Source organism: Manihot esculenta, chromosome 4 (genome assembly GCF_001659605.2).
Source record: "Manihot esculenta cultivar AM560-2 chromosome 4, M.esculenta_v8, whole genome shotgun sequence".
Lineage (NCBI taxonomy): Eukaryota > Viridiplantae > Streptophyta > Magnoliopsida > Malpighiales > Euphorbiaceae > Manihot > Manihot esculenta.
The window spans coordinates 28,769,754-28,793,430 of record NC_035164.2 but is presented as its reverse complement, the minus strand read 5'-3'; the positions used below and the strand labels follow the sequence as shown (position 1 = coordinate 28,793,430).

At 40.1% G+C, this 23,677-nt stretch overlaps 2 protein-coding genes across 2 annotated transcripts; one reads left to right on the top strand and one right to left on the bottom strand.

Moving 5' to 3' along the window:
* The first annotated feature begins 412 nt into the window (after window positions 1-412).
* On the top strand, window positions 413-10,598 carry LOC110612616 (RNA-binding protein 28). Its single transcript, XM_043955963.1, has 19 exons — window positions 413-695; window positions 1,312-1,449; window positions 1,613-1,673; window positions 1,828-1,864; window positions 2,023-2,153; window positions 2,534-2,617; window positions 2,732-2,810; window positions 3,511-3,644; window positions 4,443-4,582; window positions 4,872-4,922; window positions 5,010-5,092; window positions 5,188-5,242; window positions 5,337-5,451; window positions 7,338-7,857; window positions 7,939-8,152; window positions 8,290-8,360; window positions 8,802-8,970; window positions 9,109-9,238; window positions 9,341-10,598. Exons 2-19 carry the CDS (start codon window positions 1,336-1,338, stop codon window positions 10,063-10,065), a joined length of 2,913 nt encoding a protein of 970 aa, XP_043811898.1. The 5' UTR covers window positions 413-695; window positions 1,312-1,335; the 3' UTR covers window positions 10,066-10,598.
* Window positions 10,599-12,236: 1,638 nt separating this feature from the next.
* On the bottom strand, window positions 12,237-13,421 carry LOC122723466. The gene has a single exon (XM_043955618.1). The coding sequence runs from the start codon at window positions 13,419-13,421 to the stop codon at window positions 12,237-12,239; it is 1,185 nt and encodes a 394-aa protein (XP_043811553.1).
* Window positions 13,422-23,677: the final 10,256 nt, after the last annotated feature.

Here is a 23,677-nt window from a genome sequence, read left to right as displayed (position 1 = left end):
TTAAATTTTGTATTATTTGTATTATATGTTGAATTTGTATTATAAATTATATTTAAGTTTTATTAATGAATTTTTAATTAAATTTATTAAATTACTTCTTAAATTAAATTTATCATTATAATAAATAATTTTTTTATAAATCAAATTCAAACTAAATTTAATTTTAATATATAAATCATGGGCGGAACTTGAGCGATACACTAGAGCTTGATCTTTCAAAAATTTTTAATAAACCAGTTTGAATTTTACAAATTCGACTAGGTTGATTTAGCTTAAGATTTCATTCCAACAAGATCTGTTTTTTTTTTATTATTTTTTTTAATTAATTAATTAATTTATTTATTTTTTCATTTGCGGCACCGTTCGGTACGTTTTTGTGACCCAAAAACCGAACACAGTCAAAGCAACGCTTAAACCCCCCTAAAGTCTCTCTCTCTTAACTCTCAAGTGTCAGCACTGCCGCCCTCCCCTCCCCTCTCCTCCCCCTTCGTCCTCTCCCCCTCGCCTCTGGTACAGCCGCGCGCCTCCATCCGATCGTTCCTCTTCTCTTCACGCTGTAAACGTCGTTGCTGCGTCCACTGGTCCTGGTTGCTTCTTTGCTCTCTTCCGCCGCTTCCTCTGGTCCTCGTCGCTGCATCCGCTGGTCCAGTCCTGCCTTCCGGTGTTGCTCCTCGCCGCGTCCTCTGTCACTGCAGGTTTGGATGGGTTTTGAGATTGTGGTTTCACATGTGTGCTTTCTGAGATTTGTGAGATCTATTGATGTGTGTTACTAAAATTTGTGGAAATATGAAGTTTTATGTCAAAATTGCATTTGTGAGATTTATTGAAACTTCTTTGAAATAAAGATTATTGTGAATGAATTGAGAGTTGTTTTATTGAGAATTTGAAATGGGTTTCTGATTTTTATTGAAATATTAATATGAGATTGATGAAATTCTTGAAAATGCCAAGATAAAAATAAATGTTCTGAGGGTTGTAATTTGAAATTTATTGAAAGTTTGTTGAAATAAACACTAATTTCATTCAGACTTGTTTTTGTGAGATTGAGATGGGTTTCTTAATTTTGTTGAAGTGTGAGACTTTTTGTGATTTTTTTTTGTGTTGTTGCGATTATGAGTTGATCGGGTTTGGGTAATGTCGGGTAGTAAATGGGTAATGTTAAAAGGGGTTGGGACAGATATGGGTAGCGAAATCTAATTTTTGAAAGTGTTTGGTATAGTGTGTTTATATATGGATTTGGGTTTGAGCACTTAAAATTTCGCGGTACCCTACCCTGTACCATCCCTATTTTTTACATTTTATTTTCAATAGCTTTCGCCACTCCAATCAACCAAAATGGGAGAGAAGAAGAAGAATACGACCGAAAGTGGCCATGAAGGATCTGATACCAAAAACAGCCCTAATACTGTGTTCGTATCTAACTTGCCTCGCTTATTCACCAACTCTCAGGTACTTTTCCTTTGCCTTGCTTATCCTGTGTTTGTTTGTTTGTTTCCTCAGAATAGGGTAGAAGTACTTCAGAAATTTTGCATATAAAGTTATGAACCAACAGTATAATGTAGCTGGTTCATTGGAGTGGCTACTTATTTATACGAATTGTTATTTGTTTTAGCTTGAAGAAACTTTCAGTGACATAGGACCAATCAGGCGTTGTTTTGTGGTTACCCAGAAGGGTAAGCAAAGCTTCTTATTAGTGTAACCCTTTTTGTTCAATTTGTGATTCTTTTTGTTTAGAAGTTTGGCTGTCCTCAGAGATTGATATGAGATTTATGATATGGTTTTAGAATGCAAATTGATCAGTTGCTTATCTTTCTATTCATCTTCCAGGGTCAACTGAACACCGTGGTTTTGGTTTTGTTCAATTGTAAGTTGAATAGCTAGGTTTTATTTATCTTCTTTCTTCCTCAATGGTTGTTTTGATAATTTACTCTCTATGGATTCTGGGTTTGTTTCATTTGTGATGGTCTTTAGAAGAATCTTCATTCATTATCCTTTTTGTATCTTGTTTCCGTGCATTTCCAGTGCTATTAAAGAAGATGCTAACCGTGCAATTAAGTTAAAAAATGGTTCACCTGTTGGAGGGCAGAAAATTGTCGTTAAACAAGCTAAAAGTCGCTCTCCCTTAGAGCAGCGTCAAACAAAGGCAGCTCAAGGTTGATGATTCATGACTCATTTATTTTCAGTCCTCCTGAGTTTTTCTTTTTCCCATCACTTTCCTTCTAGCTCTTTTCTTCCTTTGTTAATATTCTTATATAATGGGGTGTAAAAAAAGGAAAAAAAGGGCAAATTTGCATCTGAACTATACATTGGTGCCAAAAATACCAAATTTCATCTTTCGATCCAACTATCATTAAATTGATATTTGATGGCCTTATCTGGTCTTTTAATGATAGGTCAGGATCCAAATTTGGATGAAAAGATGAAATTTGGCATTTTTGGCCCCCGCTGTAGAGTTTGGGCCTAAATTTGGCCTTTTAGCCTAATAAGAAATATGCTACTTTGCTGAACATGTTCTGTTATTTATTTTAATCAGTGGATGACTCTGATGGTGCTGCAAAAACCAATAATGATGCCATTTCTAGTGTGGATAAGGATGCGTTAAACTTACCAGAATCAGGTTAAGTGCTATTACATATTTTGTCAATATGCCTTGAAATATTCATGTTTCACTTTTACTTTTATTTTTATTTTTATTTTTTATCTGAATTTGGTTTTTTGAGCAAACATTTAGGGAAGCGTCAGAAACCAAGACAAGCAGTGAAACTTGTCAATGAATTAGCTGACAAAGAGAGCTGTTCTGAAAAGCAGAGGTACTTATTTTCTTAGGATATATTTGGTTTTATTTGAGTTGTTGAGAAAAGCACATCTTTGAGGAAGTTAAGTTGAACATGTGTAGTGATAAAACTTCAAAGCAGCTAAATGGTAGTTTCAAACAAGCTTTTCCAAGTAGTGTCTAACAGGTTCTATTTATTTATTTCAAAAAAATTATGTTTGAAATCTTACTGATGTTTTCCGAGTTAAATAGATGCTTCAAACTTAGCTGTAAAGACTTTGGTGTAAGGTGAAACAAAATATAATTGACTTATTATGTTAAATGCCCACAAGCATTTGGATCCATGTCACTTGCAAAATAAAAAATTACCAAATTAAGTCCAGTAACTTCTTATACATATTAATTTGACATGTTATTTGCTTGTTTAGGACTGCTATAGTCCTTTGGTTGTTTTTCATTTTTATAATGTGTGTAGACCAAATGAAATTAAAGCTTGGTGTAATGGTGAAATAAATTTCTAGCTGACTGTAAGGTGGTAGGATACAGTATGGCATATTAACCAGATTGATGGTTCCTGACAGCAGAATTTGTAGTTCGAATTGAAAGAGGATCATGACCATCCTGTATTCTTTTTATTCTCAATTGTAGGCATTTTTTATGTGATACATGTTCTAGTTTGCGTGATATGTATGCCATTCATCAAAAGACCACAAATGATTATTATTATTTTCATATAGGGTTGCTAGGACTGTAATATTTGGGAGTCTTCTGAATGATGCTATGGCTGAAGAGGTTCATCGTTGTGCCAAAGAGGTTGGCAGTGTATGCTCTGTAACTTATCCTCTTCCTGAGGAAGAGCTTCAGCAACATGGTAAGGGTATTTACTTGGGCTGAGATTTTTGTAATTATAAATTTTTCTGTAATCAACATGAATAACTCAATTTAGATGGTAACATTGTGTAAGATGCTGTCACATTTGAATTTGTCATTTGCTGTCAGGTATCATGTATAATATTTTGTCTTGCACTAGTTATCCCGTCTCTGCTTACGTTATTGTGTTACAGGTATTAGTTAAAGCGTGTTGATAATGAGTCTGCAATTCAATTGAAACATAATCTGCCTCCATTAGGCTTCGTAGGATGTCTTACTTCCATTTAAAGCTAAAAGATTTTGAGTTTTATGGCCATCATGTTGCTTTCTTAGAATCAACAATGATATATTTTCTCTGTTATCTTTGTTATAGATCTGTGATGATATTATTATATAAAGACCCAAATAAAGTTCCTTTTCTTCTCATAATAAAATTTTAAATTTTGTTTTGTTATTACCTGTTGAAATGATTTATAGTTTCAACAATGTGGTGGTGGTCTGTTCATATGAACAAACTATCCTGTGGTCCTAATATATGTTTTATGTTCTCAACATAAATACTATAATGCTTCTCTCTGCAGCTGGCTTTTAATTTTCTAGAGGTTTTTCAAAATGCAGCAGGCTATCTAATTTATATTTCAATACTTTCAATTTTGACATGCTCAATTGATTTAGTGGATATCATTTAAGGATCAACTTGATGCTTTTACTCTAGAAAATATGGAAACATTAATACACTTGTTTGAGGATTAGTTTGTTCAGTTCTCAGATGATAAATTGGTATGCCAAAATTTTCCAGGTCTTGCTCAAGATGGATGCAGATTGAGTGCATCAGCTGTACTTTATACAAGTGTCAAAGAAGCACGGTCTGCTGTGGCCATGATACACCAAAAACAAATTAAGGGAGGAATTGTATGGGCACGCCAGCTAGGTGGAGAGGTAATTGTGGGAATTAGTGGGTTACCAGTATAATTTTGATGCAATGGTAACATAATTAGTTCATCCTATACTGAGATTCAGTTAAAGTTCCCAATTTGAACTCTACAAATTAATGATTCCTCTATGTAGGAGTCAGCTTCATGGATTTATTCCTCACAAGATGATAATTTTTTAGTGTAGACAGTTATAAGATGAGTCAAGGGTGGTATAAATTCTTTAAGCATAAAAGATAGTATGTAAAAGAAAGGACTGGTATAATCTAATATGTTTCTGTGTGTTTATGGGCCAGGGTTCCAGGACTCAGAAATGGAAAATTATTGTCAGAAATCTTCCATTCAAGGTTCTTCTGCACTAATATTTTTCACTACCTCCCTTGCTTATTTTGGTGATGCTTATTTATAACTCAGCATACCGGACATTGATGCAGGCCAAAGCAAATGAACTAAAGGATGTGTTTTCAGCAGCAGGTTTTGTCTGGGATGTATTTATTCCTCATAATTCTGAAACAGGGTACATGAAAATGTTAATCAGAATATTCCCCATTTTTTGTGAACTGTTTACTCTTATATATATTTAATAATTTTGTTTCATTTTTCTTTTTTAAGGCTATCCAAGGGTTTTGCATTTGTCAAATTCACATGTAAACAGGATGCAGAAAATGTATGGTTTGCTACGATTCATTTATTCTTATTACTGTTTGGAGTGGACTCTGTAGAATTTCAAATTTTTATATATATATTTTTCCCTCTTACAGGCCATTAAAAAGTTCAACGCACAAATGTATGGTAAAAGGCCCATGGCAGTTGACTGGGCTGTCCCAAAGAAAATTTATAGTAGTGGTGCCAATGTGTCTCTTGCTACAGAAGATGGTAATTGTGGCTTTTAATTGAATTCTGTTTTCTTTTGTAGCTACTAATCTTATTTTCAGTTCCATATCTCTCCTTTAATGGACTTGAATGGCTGCTCCTTCAATTTTGAATGGATCCCTTTCATTTGAAATTTGAAAAGTAAAAAATGTGTGTTTGTTTCATAGTAAGGGAAAGCAGAAGGTAAGAAGTTTGGCGTAATCATAAAAGTACTCCAATATCTTCTCATATTTTGGAAATCTATCCAAACATCTTGGCATAATTGACCAGTATTGTTGTAATTTTATCCATTCTTTTTTCTCAATTGACCATTTCATTTTCTAGCTGATCCTACCTTACAACTATCATCAAGTACTTCCACAATTCATTTTGATGTCCATGGTGAGTCAAAATTCTTAGTCATTTGGTCTAGTTAGGAGGTTGTTTAGTCACACACTCTCTTCTTACTACGACCAGATCTTATCACTATTTGATGCTCAGTGGGTATAAAAATGAAATTCCAAAGTGTTGGTAATTGTGGTGAAGTTAAATTTTAATAGTATATGTAGACAAGTCAAAAAAAGGAGTTTAAGATTTGGTTGACAAAAGTTGGATAAAATCTCAATCTCAACTCCTAGAAATTTGGCCAGTTGTGCTGAGATTTAAAAGTTTGGATTAGAATATCCAAGATGCAAAAAGATCTGTATTATTTTTATGATTAGGCTGAAGATTTAGATGGACCTACCAGAAATAACTCCACCAGTGTAGTGTTGCTTTGAATGTGATTATACATCTTTAGAGTTGGGAATCTGAGCTAGATGAGTTCAGGTGGGTTATTGTAGCTTGTAGTGTGAGTGAGTCATGATATGCATTTTGAAGATTCCTATTGCAGAGGATAAATCCTCCAAAATTATGTTTACTTTTCTAGAGTGTTTTGGACATGAGTTTCTTTTAACTGGGTTACGTTCTGTAGAAACTCGGAAGCAATGTGCAAAAAGTTATTTTGCAATCAGGATAGAGGCAAATATTTTGCTGATGCTTATGGTGATCCAGTTAATAGATTGGGACCTATATTCTTGTTCAGATATATCCTTGTCACTGCTGGAGTTATATCTAGATGGGTTTGGTGGGAATATGTGTTATGCAAGTCATGCTCTATTAATGTAGGTGCCTATATGCATATTAGAAAGAGCTGTTATGGGAGAAATCACTTTTTTTTTTGTTGTTGAAGTTTTTCTATACATGGGTGTCTTTCGATAGATTACGATTTGAAAAACTTTGAGGCAGTGTGCAAAGGATACTCTAATATCATGGTAAAAAGCACAAATATTGCAATGATTTTTGTAGGGTCAAGATAATTGGTTAATACCCCAATTATCTAGTTCTGTTTATCCATTTTGAAATTGATGATATTTTAGTTTTGGTTAATTTCTATGCACACTTGGGTCAGTAGTTTTTCTTGTTAAAAATGTTTGCATTTTTTTTTGCTTGCTGCTAATCAAATCATGATTATTTGTTCCTTGCTTTTTATGTGGTCTGTGATTTATGGCTTTTTGGAAAAACGGTGCAGTTTGGTTCAAACATATTGTTTTTTTATTCTTATAAAAATCAAAGCTGGAGACAGGGCTGTGCTAGGCTTTTTATGTTTGGTGATTGTGGAAATAATTTCTTTGAGCGGGGAGCTTCAGCTCTCAGATATCAAGCTGATCGCTTAGCTATAAGGCAATGGCTGTTAAAAATATTGATCTTTCCTCTTAGATCTATTTCACTTTTTATTTTTATATCAACTCCTTTCTTGTCTATAAACTTTTTTTATTATTATATTAATAGAGCTTAGTATCTAAACATTTATGCTTAGAAAATGATATCTTCATGTTGATTGTAGTTGAGCAATGGTGGTTCTTTTACAGGACAACAGAATGAAAAAGAAGGGAGCAGTGACAGTAGTAGTGATGATCTAGAGGAGGACAATGATGATGACGATGATGATAGAGGAGATGTTGCTCCAGACAACTCAGATTCATTTGAGAAAGAACACATGCCGGCCGAAGTTGATTTTGATGCGGAGGCAGACATTGCAAAAAAAGTTCTAAAGAATTTGATCTCATCTTCATCCAAAGGTACCATTCCTTCGGATGTGAATGATTCCACATTGCCAAAAGGAAAGAAGAAGCCAAATTCAGATGAAAATGTTGACGTGCCAAATGAGAAGTCTAGTAAACAAGATACTTCATCTGGTATTACACTACCTGAAAGCTCGGGCAAAAACAGTTCATCTGATATTCAAAAGAGAGAAGGAGAGGACGATTTACAAAGAACAGTTTTCATAAGCAATCTTCCATTTGATGTTGATAATGAAGAAGTGAAACAACGGTTCTCTGCATTTGGGGAAGTGAAATCCTTTGTCCCTGTCCTTCATCAAGTCACCAAGTACGGAGTTATAAACCCCCACATGTTTTTCATATTTCCTATTCTTTAAATAACTTTATTTGATGCTTACTCTCATGGCAGGCGACCAAGGGGTACTGGTTTTCTCAAATTTAAAACAAAAGATGCAGCCACTGCGGCAGTTTCTGCAGCTAATGTTGCCTCTGGTTTGGGGATTTTACTGAAAGGTAGGCAATTGACAGTCTTGAAGGCCTTGGATAGGAAATCAGCCCATGATAAGGAAATGGAGAAGGCAAAAATTGAGGATCATGATCACCGGAATCTTTACCTGGCAAAGGTTGATGTTCAACAAACCCACTGTCCTCACCATTTTAAATGCCTTTATATTCCTGGTTCATTCTTGGTATGATTCCATGATGGTTCTCTTCTAATGCACTGCGCCCTTTCTTTTTTGCCTCTGCAAATACTTATTAGGAAGGTCTTATTCTTGAGGGAACTCCAGCTTCCGAAGGCATGTCAGCAAGTGATATGGCTAAGCGGAAAACGTAAGTCTCTTTCCCTTCTTGCTCGTCTGCTTTCAATTAAATGAGTTCAGAACATAGGATTAGAGAAAATTTCCTTAACTGTTGTACATAATGGTGCATGCAAGTGCTGTTTTATATGTCATGTAACATTGAACATTGGTTTGATGGAATTTGAAAGGGCTCCAACCGCCAACTTATTGATAGCATTCTCTCTCTAATACATGTACGCTCACATGCATACTTTCATATGTAGCTTGTTAATGCAGAATTGCAGATGGTAATTTTTCTTGAAACTTCCTTTAAATTCAAAGGAAGTGAGAAGCTGTGTAGAGTTTTTGAATTATGATACTGCCAGCTAGAGTTTGATGATCTTTCTTTTAATATTTTTGTTGGTAATGATGATGCTCTTGTAAAATTTCACTGTGTTTGCTAATGTCTCATGATGCTTCTTAAACTCTGCAGGCTGCATGAAAAAAAGATGACTAAGCTTCGATCTCCAAATTTTCATGTTTCAAGGACCAGGCTTGTTATATACAACTTACCCCAGTCAATGACTGAGAAAAAGCTGAAAAAGCTTTGTATTGATGCAGTTATCTCCCGTGCTACAAAGCAAAAGCCCATGATTCGACAGGTTGGCTAAAATTTTTCAGTCAATAATCCGCTTTAGGTGTTATTGTTTTGTTTTATTTTTATTATTATTATTGTTTTATTTGTGTATATCAAGATCTATAAAGACATGAGTTTCTCTTGCTTGATGTTGCTGATGCAGATAAAGCTCTTGAAAAGCATGAAGAAGGGAAAGGTCGTTCTGAAGACCAATTCTCGTGGGGTTGCCTTTGTTGAATTTACAGAGCATCAACATGCACTTGTGGCTCTGAGGGTTCTCAATAATAATCCTGGTAATGTGTTTCATTTTCATTCTTCCAGCTGTTATTCCTACAAATACGATGATAGGCAGCAGCTTTGTTTCTGATTTCAATGCAATCTTTGGCTTTTTGTAGAAACTTTTGGTCCTGAACATCGTCCAATTGTGGAGTTTGCACTCGATAATGTTCAAAAATTGAAGCTCCGGAATGCTAAGCTACAAGCTCAGCAACAGGAAAGTCGTGATGATTTGAAAGATGTACAAGAAGATGATGTGTCGCATGAACTGTATGACATTCCAAGGAGAAAGGAGAATTCCAGAAAGCGAAAATCCCAGGTTGAGAATATAGAAGCAAATGACTCAGAACTAGATAAAAATGAAGAGGAAAATATGGTTTCTGAGGAAGCTTCCCCCAAAAATCAAAGAAATGACAAGAAGCGCAAGAGCAATGGAGGAAGCAGAAAAAAGGGAACTCCTGCACAAGGTGAATTCAATAGCACAAAACAGAAGGTGAAAGGATCTGTTCAGGAGCAAACTGATCACCGAGTAAGGAAACCTGATAACAGAAGTGCAGTCAAAGGTGAAATGGCAGCTAGAAATACTGATGAATCCAAACCTTCGAAGGAAGCAGATTTGAAGCTAAAAAAGAGGAAGCTGTCAAGCAAAGCAGCACTAGAAGATGGAGAAAAAGGTTCAAAGAAAAGGTCAAAAAAGAACAAAGATCCCTTAGGGCGGGACATAGTAGACAAACTTGACATGCTTATAGAAGAATACAAGTCCAAGTTCTCAAAGCAGAGTTCTCAGAAACCTGGAGGTGAAAAGCAAGCTAATAAACCACTCAAGAGATGGTTTCAATCGTAGTGAAATGTGAAGTTTTGTAGCGTTTCATTGGTGGACTCCCGTCATGAGTGGGATTTGAAATTTTGTGACGTTAAATTCAACAATTTTGGGAACTTAGAAAGTCACATTTGTACTATAGGCATCTGTCCAATTATGATATTACTATCATTATTGAGGATGTAGATGGGTGGATCATGGTTGGTTGAAGCATTGACGCCAAGAGCATGGAGAGTTGGCATAGCAATAGTTTGAAGCCTTTATGACATGACGTGACGTTCCTTCACAGTTGATGTGGATTTCTGCCTGATACATCTATTTTGCTTGTTAAATTGGTAACTGATTCGATTGACATGATAAATGCCTCATAAATACGAAATTATCTATGGGAATATAATTTAATGTAAGATATTACCATACCCTTGATTATAAATTATTAATCTAAGGGCGTGTAAGAGTGGATATTGATGTGATTTTTCGTTTGAGGGTATGCCAATTCTATGTAATGTGGGTGAAGATGAAGCCACTTTTATATGACGTGACCATTTACACCTTTACCTCTATTTTTTATTATTCTGTAGATGTTCTTTTCCAAGCACATGTATTTCTTGTAAAGTACAATCCAAATGGTAAAGTTGATATTGCTCCTTGGTGATGGGAGTAACTTTGCAGGACCAGTGAAGCTACATTGCTTTTGGATTGCCAGATAATAGATTCTCTGTGTTGCTTTTTTGAAGATTTGATGCTTTTTTTTTTTAAGAGAACTTGAAGACAGGAGTCCAAGGGCCTGTCATTCTCAGAGGCCTTCGCTGGTGGTCTCATAAGCTCCTCTCTCTATTTATTCCTCTTGTCTATTTTTTGTTTATAGATTTGATTTTGTTTAATAGTTTCCAATTCACGGGCATTGGCTTCTTTTCTTTTTTTTTCACATGAGAAAGACATGAATCTACGATGAATTTGCTAATGGAGTTCCTATGTAGCAGTGGAAGATATTGGACTATGGAAAGAAGCTAGAGGCAATAGCCAAATTGGCTGTGCCCAACCAACTCGGAGATGGTACCAAAATGCGAAGAAATTGGAGGATATCCATCGAAGTTGCCACTTGCGAAAATATTAACGAGAAGTGCTTAATCCTGAGCCATATGCATAATGAAAGAAGAGCAAATAACTATCCGAATCTTACTAATTAAAATGTTTCTGTACTTCTAAAATAGCATAAAAACAATTTATTTTCATTAATTAACAAAGATATCAGTTTGATTATGAGCCATTCGTTTGTTAATCACTTTAATTTAATTCGGTTAAAATCGAGAAATTTTTATATAATATGCTAGAAGACCTGCCTTTTCTCAGTATATTGGCGTATGCTAAACTCCAATTTACATGTGTTCCATAAACATGCACAAGTATAGCTCCTTTCACAAGATGTAGAAATTCTGTGGCACAACACCTCCAAGTTTCAACACTGACGGCCGCTGCTGAAACTTTGACTTTTTATATTTTAAGTTTGAAATCAAGTAAAAGAATTTAAAATTCTTTTTTTACAAAATTAAATTATTATTTTTTATATTTTTATTTAAAATTAAAATTTTTACACAAAAATGACAAAGATAACCCATGCTTCAGGTAGTAAAGTGATGGAGGTCTGCTGTCTGAATGAAGCATGGAGAAATCGACTAATCTCTCTTTAGAAATATCGAGGGAGAAGAACCCGTGGTGTTTCCTAAGCTTTGAAAGAAAGGGCGATTGATACTAAGCTACCCTAACCCTAGCTAGTTCATAGACAAGTCCTATGGAATTCTTTATTTATTATAGAGAATTTTGGTATTATAATTATCAACAGCGGCAATTCCACATTGCTTAAAATGCACCCAAATTTACTTGAATTGCTCATATAATTCATGAATTGAATTGATATAATGATTTTGTTATTTTTTAAATTTATGAATTTCAGTTTTTCAATAAATAATATAGTGTATTGGAAAATTCACAGATAAACTGTTATCTTAAAAGAAAATGTATTTTATAAATTAAAATAAATAAATAAAAAGAAAAGTAAATGTAGTTTTATGAGTGGGAAAAAATATTATCCATATTAAATTAAAAATTAATAATATATTTACTAATCATCAATAACAACAAACATTTATATGGTTGGAGTTTTTTTTTTTTTTTAATCAAAATGAGAATTCAGTTCATATTATTAATATAAAGGATAATGCGTCGTACAAGAATAAAGGATGGCATATCCCCCAATCAAAATCAGAAAAAGAACCAGCCGCCCTTACAATTGTATGAGCAACTTGATTCGCTGATCTCCTAATAAAAGCAAACGAAACATACTGCAGCTCATGAAGAAGAGCCTTACAATCATTAATCATCAACTCAAAATATGAAGAATCAGAGTGTGGAGAATTCAAAGCGTTAACAACCAGCTCACAATCCGTCTCCACACAAACCGGAAAATAATTTTTAGACTTCAACCAACTCAATGCCTCCCTAAAACATAACACTTCACCCAATAGAGGATCCATTAAACCAGGCACGACCATATGTTGACCTTCACAACAGTATCCCAATGAATTTCGGACCACCATACCCAACCCATATGAACCATTAGTCTGTACTGAAATGTCTATATTGCATTTATAATGTCCAAGGGGAGGAGGTTGCCAAACTGCTGCAGCTAGTGGTTTTGTACAAGAATCTGAAACTCTAAAATGTAATCGAGCGAGCTGCCATTCTTCCAACCCTGCTCTAGCCCTATTAACCACGTAAATAGGCTGCTGAAAAATCTGATTCCACACAACATCATTACGGTGTGTCCACAAGCTCCATATCAACATAAAAACCTCTTCACGTTGAGACATAGACAAAGAAGTAAGAACATAGGACAACATAGTGTTGAGAGAAGAAAAGGATACCCAACCTAAATTTGACAGCAACCAACAAGATTTTGCAAAAGAGCAATCATAGAGAACATGAAAGTCTGTTTCCAGACCAACACCACAAATAGGACAACACTTATCAATATCCACATGACGAACTCGAAGATTATGTTTACAAAGCAAAGCATTTCGTAAAATACGCCAAATGAGAAGCTTTACCTTAGCTGGAACAACAACTTTCCAGATGAGATGCCACAGAAAACTATGATCAGATATAGCAGCAAGATTATCCTCCATTGCCACACGATAGCCTTCCTTCACAACATACTCACCCTTTCGATTTAAAGCCCAGCACCAATCATCATCGCATTCCCTAAGCGATAAAGGAATACGCAAAATGTTGTCAGAATCATGCTGCTGAAAATGAGTCCGAATTAACTCGGCATTCCATGTCCTGTTCAAAATCAAATCGGAAACCATAACAAAAGGCATGTTCTCAGCGACCTCAGTCCGAACATAAGGATCACTTAGCTTCTAAAATCCAAGGATCAGTCCTCCAAATGTGAGTGGAGCGCCCATCCCCAATCCGTCGCCTGCAGCCATAAGTTAAAATAGAGCGAAAAGCACAAATACTTCTCCAAATCTGACTCGGACCATTACCCACAAGAGCTTGGAAAAAATCAGAATGGGGAAAATACTTCGCCTTTAACACTTTAGAAGCCAAAGTATTAGGATACTTCAAAAGTCTCCAACCCTGCTTAGCCACTAAAGCAAGATTAAACTGTCGTATGTCCCGGTACCCTAAACCACCAGCGACCTTTGGAATTGCAAGTCGTTTCCATCGAAACTGTAATACCCGGCTAGACTCCGGTATCGGAATTCCTACCGTCCGGTGGAATCTCAATGTCGGAAGCCTCTAGTAGGGTAGAAACATGTTTTCATAAAATATTTTAAGGTATTTCATGGTTTTAAGTAAAATGGAAATGAGTTTTTGCATTAAAACAACCTTGGAGGAAAACTCAGGTTCGGCCGCCAAAACTCAAGTTCGGCCGCCGAACATGCATGCCTTCGGGAGCGCCTTTAGGCCCCCGAAAGCACAAGTGAGGGAAGTCCAGGTTCGGCTGCCGAACATGGCATGCATGCGGAGGCACATTCGGCCCCCGAACATGGCCTGGCCAGCCACTATAAAAGGGTCCCTTAGCCGAAAACGGGCGAGCTTTTCCCCATTTTCGGCCAAGGTGAGCTTTCCGCCGCCCCTCACCGATCTTTGATGTTTTTCCTCTAGATCTTTCAAGTTTTTCACTTGTTTTAACTTCGTTTTGAAGATTTGAGCTTTTGAGCAAAGTTTTGGAGTTTTGAGGTTCAAGAACTCGAATCTCTCCCAACTCCAAGTTTGGTCGCCTCTACTCTCGATCTTCAAGAGGTAAGAGTCGATCTCTAGCTTATATTATGTTTTAAGTAAGTTTTATGAAGTTTATGAGGGTAGAATGCATGTTTAGGTCATAGTTATGTTTATGGGTTTTATATGTGTTTTTGAGTAATGTGAGTTGCTTGTGTGTTGTAGTTGGGGTTTTTTGTTGGTTTGATGCCCCTAGGAGCTTGTATGTTTGCTTGTGAATGCTTGGGAATGTTGTAGAATAGGTTTGTGCATGTTTGGATGAGATTGGAGGCATAAATGCATAAGGGAGCCAAGTTTCTGCCCTTTGGCAGAAACCAGGTTCGGCAGCCGAAGGAACTTTCGGCCGCCGAACATGGCTGGGGAGGCAGGCCTTTCGGCTGCCGAAGTTGCCCCCGAAAAGAGACTTTCGTCTCTGTCTGGGACTTTCGGCCGCCGAAGGTGCCGCCGAATATGCATGAGTTTCGCCTCTGTCTGGGAGTTTCGGCCGCCGAAGGTGCCGTCGAACCTGCCTGACTTTCGGCTCTGGAGGGACTTTCAGCCGCCGAACCTGCCGCCGAAAGTGCCCTGTCCAGCCCTTTCTTGCATGTTTTTCTATGATTGTTTCATGATGTTTTAGGGGGTTTTTGGGGAGTAGTTTAGAGTTATGTTCATGTATGTTTGGTCCCTCATTTGAGTCCACCTGTGTAGGTTCGGACCCGAGGAACCGAGGACCCCAGCAGTGAGTCTGTTGCCCCAGTGTCTGGTCGGAGCTATCCAGAGGTGAGTGGAATAACCTATTATGTTTTAAAGCAAATAATGTACTTTTTAGCATGCTTCATGCATCATGAATGCCATGTGATGAATTAGGTTGCTTGCATTAGAATTCACGAATATGTTGCATTGCATATGTTAAATGTTGATGTGGATGAATGTTGAATGATCCATAGCCCTCGATCTATGATATGACGATGTGATGTGTACGGTACGGAAAGTAAGACCAGTGGGACCCATTCTACGTTCGCTGGCACTATGTAAGGGAAAGACCAGGACCCATTCTACGTTCTGGCACAGTTGGACCATGTAGAGGGCTATTGGTGACAAATTCATCCTTGATGTGATTAGCTGTGATGTGATGCATTCCATGATCCATATGATTTAAATGTTTTATTATTCTGCTCACTGGGCTCTAGTAGCTCACCCCTCTCCCATTTCCCCAGGATTGCAGGTACAGGGTAGACCAGGAGGTTTACAAGAGTAATGAAGTCTGGTTTATGTAATAGATAGTGTGGACATGATAAATGTATTAAAGTTATGTAAAAGTACAGTTTCAGTCATGTAATGATATTGAGGATTAGATATTGTGCTTGACATTTTGTATGAGGTATCCATTTTATTACATGATCAAAAATGTTTTAGTATGTTCATGAAAGCCAACTCATCTCATGTTGTATCGCCCGTTGGGGCATTGATGAGATCCCACAGAGGGATCACGATTATGATTATGACTATGTACATGTATGTTCAGGTTGAGTTGGATGTTTGAAGGAAAAGTTTTAAATTTTTATGCATGTTGTTGATCATGTATGGGATTATACAGGTTTACAGGTTATATGTTAGGCTTGCTACGGGTCCCGGCGGCCTTAAGCCGATCTGGATCCTAGCGCCGGTAGCGGTCCGATTTTCGGGTCGTTACAGAATGGTATCAGAGCCCTAGGTTCATAGGATCGGACCTAGAGTGTCGGGCTCATAGATGTTCTAGAAGGTCAAGCACAATAGGAAAGATCATGTCCACTAGGATAGGATGTGGAGTCCTGTCTTGTATGATGATGTGAAATGCCATGATTATATACATGTGCATTGATGCTATGATATGAATGATGTATATGTGATGAGGGTTCATGTGTGCTCACATGAACCATATGATGCTAATGTTTGTATGATGTGTACTGTTTTTCAGAAAACAGGATGAGAGGAACTCGTCGATCTGCACGATTGACTGGAGTGCCACCTGAGGATGAGGACACGAGCGCCCGTCCTCCTACATTGCCTAGGGCAATGTCTTGTAGAGCCAACAGAGAAAGAGTGTCAAGGGACCCTAGAAGGTCTTTTGATGCTAGTAGAAGGGGGACTGATAGAGGAGGAAGTTCGGCAGATGTGAGGGAGGTTATGGAAGAGGAGCAGAGGAGGGATGGGAACCTGGATGTGAGCATGGAGGAAGAAGGGACAGGGGAGTCACAGGGAGGCGTTCAGGCCTCGGGGTATGGTTTTCCACCCCATTATCCACCCTTCCCACAGGGTTCAGGGTATTCGATGGGAGGTACATCGGATTACTCCAGCTTTAACCCCTACCCTACCTACATGCCTTATCCACCTTTCTATCCACCTTATACACAGTACCCATCTTATCCACCCTCACCCTTCTATCCAAACCCAGCAAACCCCACCTCGGGGAATGCTGTACCCCCACCTCCACCACCTACAGAACCAGCAGCCCCAGTTACTCAACCTCCTAGACCTAGCTCAGCTGGTGGGAGCAAGGTAAAGATGACAGATTACCTCAAGCTGGATGCTCCCAAATACAAGTCAGGGGATGACCCCTTTGAGTACCTGAGAGTAGTGAAGACAATAACTGATGAGCTAGGGGCGGATGATAACAGGGCCATTCAGATGGCAGGGTTCACCTTAAAGTGCAAGAAGGCACGGGAATGGTTCAAGTGTTATGTGGACCCGAGACTAGACGGCATGACATGGGAGGAATTCGCGAATGAGTTCGCGGGATGGGCTTTTCCAGACAGTTCCAGAGAACTGAAGATGATTGAGTTTGAACAACTGAGGCAGTCAGAGCACATGGGTGTAGAGGAGTTCACAGATAAATTCTTGGAGCTATTGCCTTTTTCAGGGCAAGCTCTAGATATAGATACGAAGAAGGCCAAGAGGTATGTTATGAAGCTGCATTCTAGGTACTCTTCGTTGATTCAGTCAGCTAAGAGAGAAAGTTTCCACACTGTGGTGGATATGGCTCGAAGGATGGAGGCGAGTGCTATAGTTGAGGGGTCAGTGAAGCAGTCAGTGACCCAGTCTTCAGGGGTTAAGACCCCAGGCAGAGGAGGACCAGGTTTCTCTTCTCAGAGCTCAAGTAAGAAGAGGTGGGATAACACCACCAAGAAGCCGAAGAAGAATAAGTTTTGGAACAAGTTGAAATCCGGTCTGGGATTTGGCGGTGGCTCGAGCTCAAGCTCAGATGATACAGAATGCCAGAGATGTGGAAGACCACACAGGGGAGTGTGTCGAGCTGGGACTAATACATGTTTCAGATGTGGACAGGAGGGACACATAGCTCGGGAGTGTCCTAGAGCACCTTTTATGGGCCAGCCCCAGCAGACAGCTTCTGGTAGTGTGGCACAGCCAGCAGCTCCAGCCACAACTCAGGGCAGTGGCAGAGGTAGAGGGAGAGGGGCAGCCTCTTCTTCTGGTTCCCGAGGTGAAGGTCCATCAGCTCCAGCCAGGATCTTCACCATGACTCAGCAGGAGGCTAACACATCCAACACCGTGGTGTCAGGTAATCTCGTCATTGGGTGTTCTGATGTGTATGCATTAATGGACCCGGGTGCATCTCATTCATTTATTGCTCTGAGAGCCGTTGAGAGGTTGGGTCTGATAGTCTCTGGGTTAGAGTGTCCCCTATGGGTCAGTGGACCCAAGTGTGATCCGTCAGTGGCAGTGTCAGTCTGCCAGTACAGTCCAGTTTTTATTGAGGGAAGATGCCTCTCCGCCGACCTTGTGGTTTGACAGACTTTGACGTCATTCTAGGGATGGATTGGCTATCTACCCATGGTGCTACCTTGGACTGCAGGGACAAGGTAGTCAAGTTCAGAGATCAGGACGGGTCAGAGGTCGTCTTCAGAGGAGACAAGAGGGGCACACCTAGAGGTCTGATATCAGCACTTCAGGCTCGTAGGTTGCTTAGGAAGGGATGTCAGGGGTACTTAGCTCATGTGAGAGAGCTAGACAGTCAGGTCAGGGAGCCAGCCTCGGTGCCAGTTGTCAGAGAGTTTCAGGATGTTTTTCCAGACGAGCTTCCAGGTTTACCACCTGCTAGGGAGATAGAGTTCGAGATAGAGTTGATGCCTGGAACTAGACCGATCTCTATCCCTCCCTACAGGATGGCCCCAGCCGAGTTAAGGGAGTTGAAAGAGCAATTGCAAGAGCTGGTAGAAAAGGGCTTCATCCGACAGAGTACCTCATCTTGGGGTGCTCCAGTCTTGTTTGTGAGGAAGAAGGATGGATCCCTTAGACTTTGTATCGACTACAGACAGTTGAACAAAGTCACTACCAAAAATAGGTACCCTCTGCCAAGGATCGACGATCTATTCGACCAGCTAGCAGGAGCGGGTTGTTTCTCCAAAATAGATCTAAGATCGGGGTACCATAAGCTAAGGATAAGGGATGAAGACGTGCCGAAGACAGCTTTCAGGACCAGATATGGGCATTTTGAGTTCCTTGTAATGCCGTTCAGGTTAACTAACGCCCCTGCAGCATTCATGGATCTCATGAACAGAGTATTTAGCCAATACCTGGATCACTTTGTTATTGTCTTCATAGATGATATCTTAGTGTATTCTAGGAATGCAGAGGAGCATGCCCATCATCTGAGGTTGGTTCTGCAGACTCTGAGGGAACATGGCTTGTATGCCAAGTTCTCTAAGTGTGAGTTCTGGCTGAGGAGCATTTCGTTCTTGGGGCATGTAGTGTCAGAGAATGGGATTGAGGTGGACCCCAAGAAGACAGAAACTGTGGCTAACTGGCCTAGACCCACTTCAGTGACAGAGATTAGAAGTTTCTTGGGTTTGGCAGGTTACTACAGGAGGTCCGTTCAGGACTTCTCAAAGATAGCAGCTCCTCTGACCAGGTTAACCAGGAAGAATCAGAAGTTTCTGTGGACCGACCAGTGCGAGGAAAGTTTTGAAGAGCTTAAGAAGAGGTTGACTTCAGCACCAGTTTTAGCTCTGCCATCTAGTGATGAGGACTTTACAGTCTTTTGTGATGCGTCCCATGTGGGACTGGGTTGTGTACTAATGCAGAATGAGAGGGTGATCGCTTATGCTTCTAGGCAGCTGAAGAAGCATGAGTTGAATTACCCCACGCATGACCTTGAGATGGCAGCAGTAATCTTTGCACTCAAGATGTGGAGGCACTACCTCTATGGGGTAAAATGTGAGATCTTCACAGATCATAAAAGCCTGCAGTACATCCTGAGTCAAAGAGATTTGAACTTGAGACAGAGGAGATGGGTGGAGCTGCTGAGTGACTATGATTGCAAGATTCAGTACCATCCGGGTAAGGCGAATGTTGTGGCAGACGCCTTAAGCCGGAAATCACTCGGTAGTTTATCCCACATATCGGCAGAAAGGAGGCCAGTGGTGAAGGAGTTTTACAAGCTCATTGAGGAAGGTCTACAGATGGAGTTGTCTGGTACAGGTGCCTTGGTGGCCCAGATGAGAGTGGCACCCGTGTTTCTGGAGCAGGTGGCTCAGAAACAGCATGAGGACCCGGAGTTAGTGAGGATTGCCAGGACTGTTCAGTCAGGCAATGATAGTGAGTTCAGATTTGACAGCAAAGGGATCCTCCGCTATGGGAGCAGACTGTGTGTACCAGATGACATCGGGCTAAAAGGAGACATTATGAGGGAGGCTCATAATGCAAGATACAACATTCACCCCGGAGCCACCAAGATGTATCAAGATCTAAAGAAGGTTTATTGGTGGCCAGCTATGAAGAAAGAAGTGGCACAGTTCGTGTCAGCCTGTGAAGTGTGTCAGAGGGTGAAGCTGGAACATCAGAAGCCGGCTGGAATGCTTAACCCGCTACCTATTCCAGAATGGAAATGGGAAAATATAGCTATGGACTTCGTAGTGGGGTTACCGGCGGCGTCCAACAGAGTGGACTCCATATGGGTGATTGTGGACAGACTCACCAAATCTGCTCACTTCATTCCTGTCAGGAGTGGCTACTCTGTGGACAAGTTGGCGCAGGTATATGTGGATGAGATCGTCAGACTGCATGGGGTTCCTGTTTCGATAGTGTCAGATAGAGGGCCCCAGTTTACCTCCAGATTTTGGCGGAGTCTGCAGAACGCCATGGGTACCAGGTTGGATTTCAGTACTGCCTTCCACCCCCAGACTGATGGACAGTCAGAAAGGACCATCCAGACTATCGAGGATATGCTAAGAATGCGTGTGCTGGACTTTGGCGGTTCTTGGAGGCAGCACCTACCTTTGGTGGAGTTTGCCTACAATAACAGCCATCATGCTAGCATCGGGATGGCTCCATATGAAGCTTTGTATGGAAGGAAGTGCAGATCACCTGTTTGCTGGGAGGAAGTTGGAGAAAAGGCCTTGGCAGGGCCTGAGCTAGTAGAGATTACCAGCAGGGTAGTACCCATAATCAGAGAAAGAATCAAGACTGCTGCTAGCAGGCAGAAGAGTTATGCAGACGTCCGCAGAAGGCAGTTAGAGTTTCAGGAGGGGGATCTGGTATTGCTCAAGGTGTCTCCTATGAAGGGAGTGGTTCGCTTCGGGAAGAAAGGTAAACTAGCCCCACGATACATTGGACCCTTTGAAATCTTGCAAAAGATTGGGAATGTGTCGTACAAGCTGGATTTACCGGCTTCAATGGAAAGAATCCATCCGGTTTTCCATGTTTCAATGTTGAGGAAGTTTGTGTCAGATCCGAGCAAGGTTCTTAGTGAGCCTGATGTGGAGGTCCAAGAGGATCTCACCTATGTTGAACAGCCAGTACGGATCATAGACACCCAGATCAGAAAGCTAAGAAACAAGGAAATCCCGATGGTGAAAGTCCTGTGGAACCACCACAATTTGGAGGAATGCACTTGGGAGACACGGGAGTCTATGCTGCAGCAGTACCCTCATCTCTTTTAAGGTTAGATCTCTATGTGTTTATGTGCTATGTATGTATGTTATGTTTTATGCCATGCCATGTGTGCTAGTTGAGGTACATTCAGGGATGAATGTTCTTAAGGGGGGGAGAATGTTCTTAAGGGGGGGATAATGTTCTTAAGGGGGGGAGAATATTCTTAAGGGGGGGAGAATGTAATACCCGGCTAGACTCCGGTATCGGAATTCCTACCGTCCGGTGGAATCTCGGATGTCGGAAGCCTCTAGTAGGGTAGAAACATGTTTTCATAAAATGTTTTAAGGTATTTCATAGTTTTAAGTAAAATGGAAATGAGTTTTTGTATTAAAACAACCTTGGAGGAAAACTCAGGTTCGGCCGCCGAACATGCATGCCTTCGGGAGTGCTTTTAGACCCCCGAAAGCACAAGTGAGGGAAGTCCAGGTTCGGCCACCGAACATGGCATGCATGCGGAGGCACATTCGGCCCCCGAACGTGGCCTGGCCAGCCACTATAAAAGGGTCCCTTAGCCGAAAACGGGCGAGCTTTTCCCCATTTTCGGCCAAGGTGAGCTTTCCGCCGCCCCTCACCGATCTTTGATGTTTTTCCTCTAGATCTTTCAAGTTTTTCACTTGTTTTAACTTCGTTTTGAAGATTTGAGCTTTTGAGCAAAGTTTTGGAGCTTTGAGGTTCAAGAACTCGAATCTCTCCCAACTCCAAGTTTGGTCGCCTCTACTCTCGATCTTCAAGAGGTAAGAGTCGATCTCTAGCTTATATTATGTTTTAAGTAAGTTTTATGAAGTTTATGAGGGTAGAATGCATGTTTAGGTCATAGTTATGTTTATGGGTTTTATATGTGTTTTTGAGTAATGTGAGTTGCTTGTGTGTTGTAGTTGGGGTTTTTTGTTGGTTTGATGCCCCTAGGAGCTTGTATGTTTGCTTGTGAATGCTTGGGAATGTTGTAGAATAGGTTTGTGCATGTTTGGATGAGATTGGAGGCATAAATGCATAAGGGAGCCAAGTTTCTGCCCTTTGGCAGAAACCAGGTTCGGCAGCCGAAGGAACTTTCGGCCGCCGAACATGGCTGGGGAGGCAGGCCTTTCGGCTGCCGAAGTTGCCCCCGAAAAGAGACTTTCGTCTCTGTCTGGGACTTTCGGCCGCCGAAGGTGCCGCCGAATATGCATGAGTTTCGCCTCTGTCTGGGAGTTTCGGCCGCCGAAGGTGCCGCCGAACCTGCCTGACTTTCGGCTCTGGAGGGACTTTCGGCCGCCGAACCTGCCGCCGAAAGTGCCCTGTCCAGCCCTTTCTTGCATGTTTTTCTATGATTGTTTCATGATGTTTTAGGGGGTTTTTGGGGAGTAGTTTAGAGTTATGTTCATGTATGTTTGGTCCCTCATTTGAGTCCACCTGTGTAGGTTCGGACCCGAGGAACCGAGGACCCCAGCAGTGAGTCTGTTGCCCCAGTGTCTGGTCGGAGCTATCCAGAGGTGAGTGGAATAACCTATTATGTTTTAAAGCAAATAATGTACTTTTTAGCATGCTTCATGCATCATGAATGCCATGTGATGAATTAGGTTGCTTGCATTAGAATTCACGAATATGTTGCATTGCATATGTTAAATGTTGATGTGGATGAATGTTGAATGATCCATAGCCCTCGATCTATGATATGACGATGTGATGTGTACGGTATGGAAAGTAAGACCAGTGGGACCCATTCTACGTTCGCTGGCACTATGTAAGGGAAAGACCAGGACCCATTCTACGTTCTGGCACAGTTGGATACTGTTATGTTATGATATGTAAGGGAAAGACCAGGACCCATTCTACGTTCTGGCACAGTTGGACCATGTAGAGGGCTATTGGTGACAAATTCATCCTTGATGTGATTAGCTGTGATGTGATGCATTCCATGATCCATATAATTTAAATGTTTTATTATTCTGCTCATTGGGCTCTAGTAGCTCACCCCTCTCCCATTTCCCCAGGATTGCAGGTACAGGGTAGACCAGGAGGTTTACAAGAGTAATGAAGTCTGGTTTATGTAATAGATAGTGTGGACATGATAAATGTATTAAAGTTATGTAAAAGTACAGTTTCAGTCATGTAATGATATTGAGGATTAGATATTGTGCTTGACATTTTGTATGAGGTATCCCTTTTATTACATGATCAAAAATGTTTTAGTATTTTCATGAAAGCCAACTCATCTCATGTTGTATCGCCCGTTGGGGCATTGATGAGATCCCACAGAGGGATCACGATTATGATTATGACTATGTACATGTATGTTCAGGTTGAGTTGGATATTTGAAGGAAAAGTTTTAAATTTTTATGCATGTTGTTGATCATGTATGGGATTATACAGGTTTACAGGTTTACAGGTTATATGTTAGGCTTGCTACGGGTTCCGGCGGCCTTAAGCCGATCTGGATCCTAGCGCCGGTAGCGGTCCGAT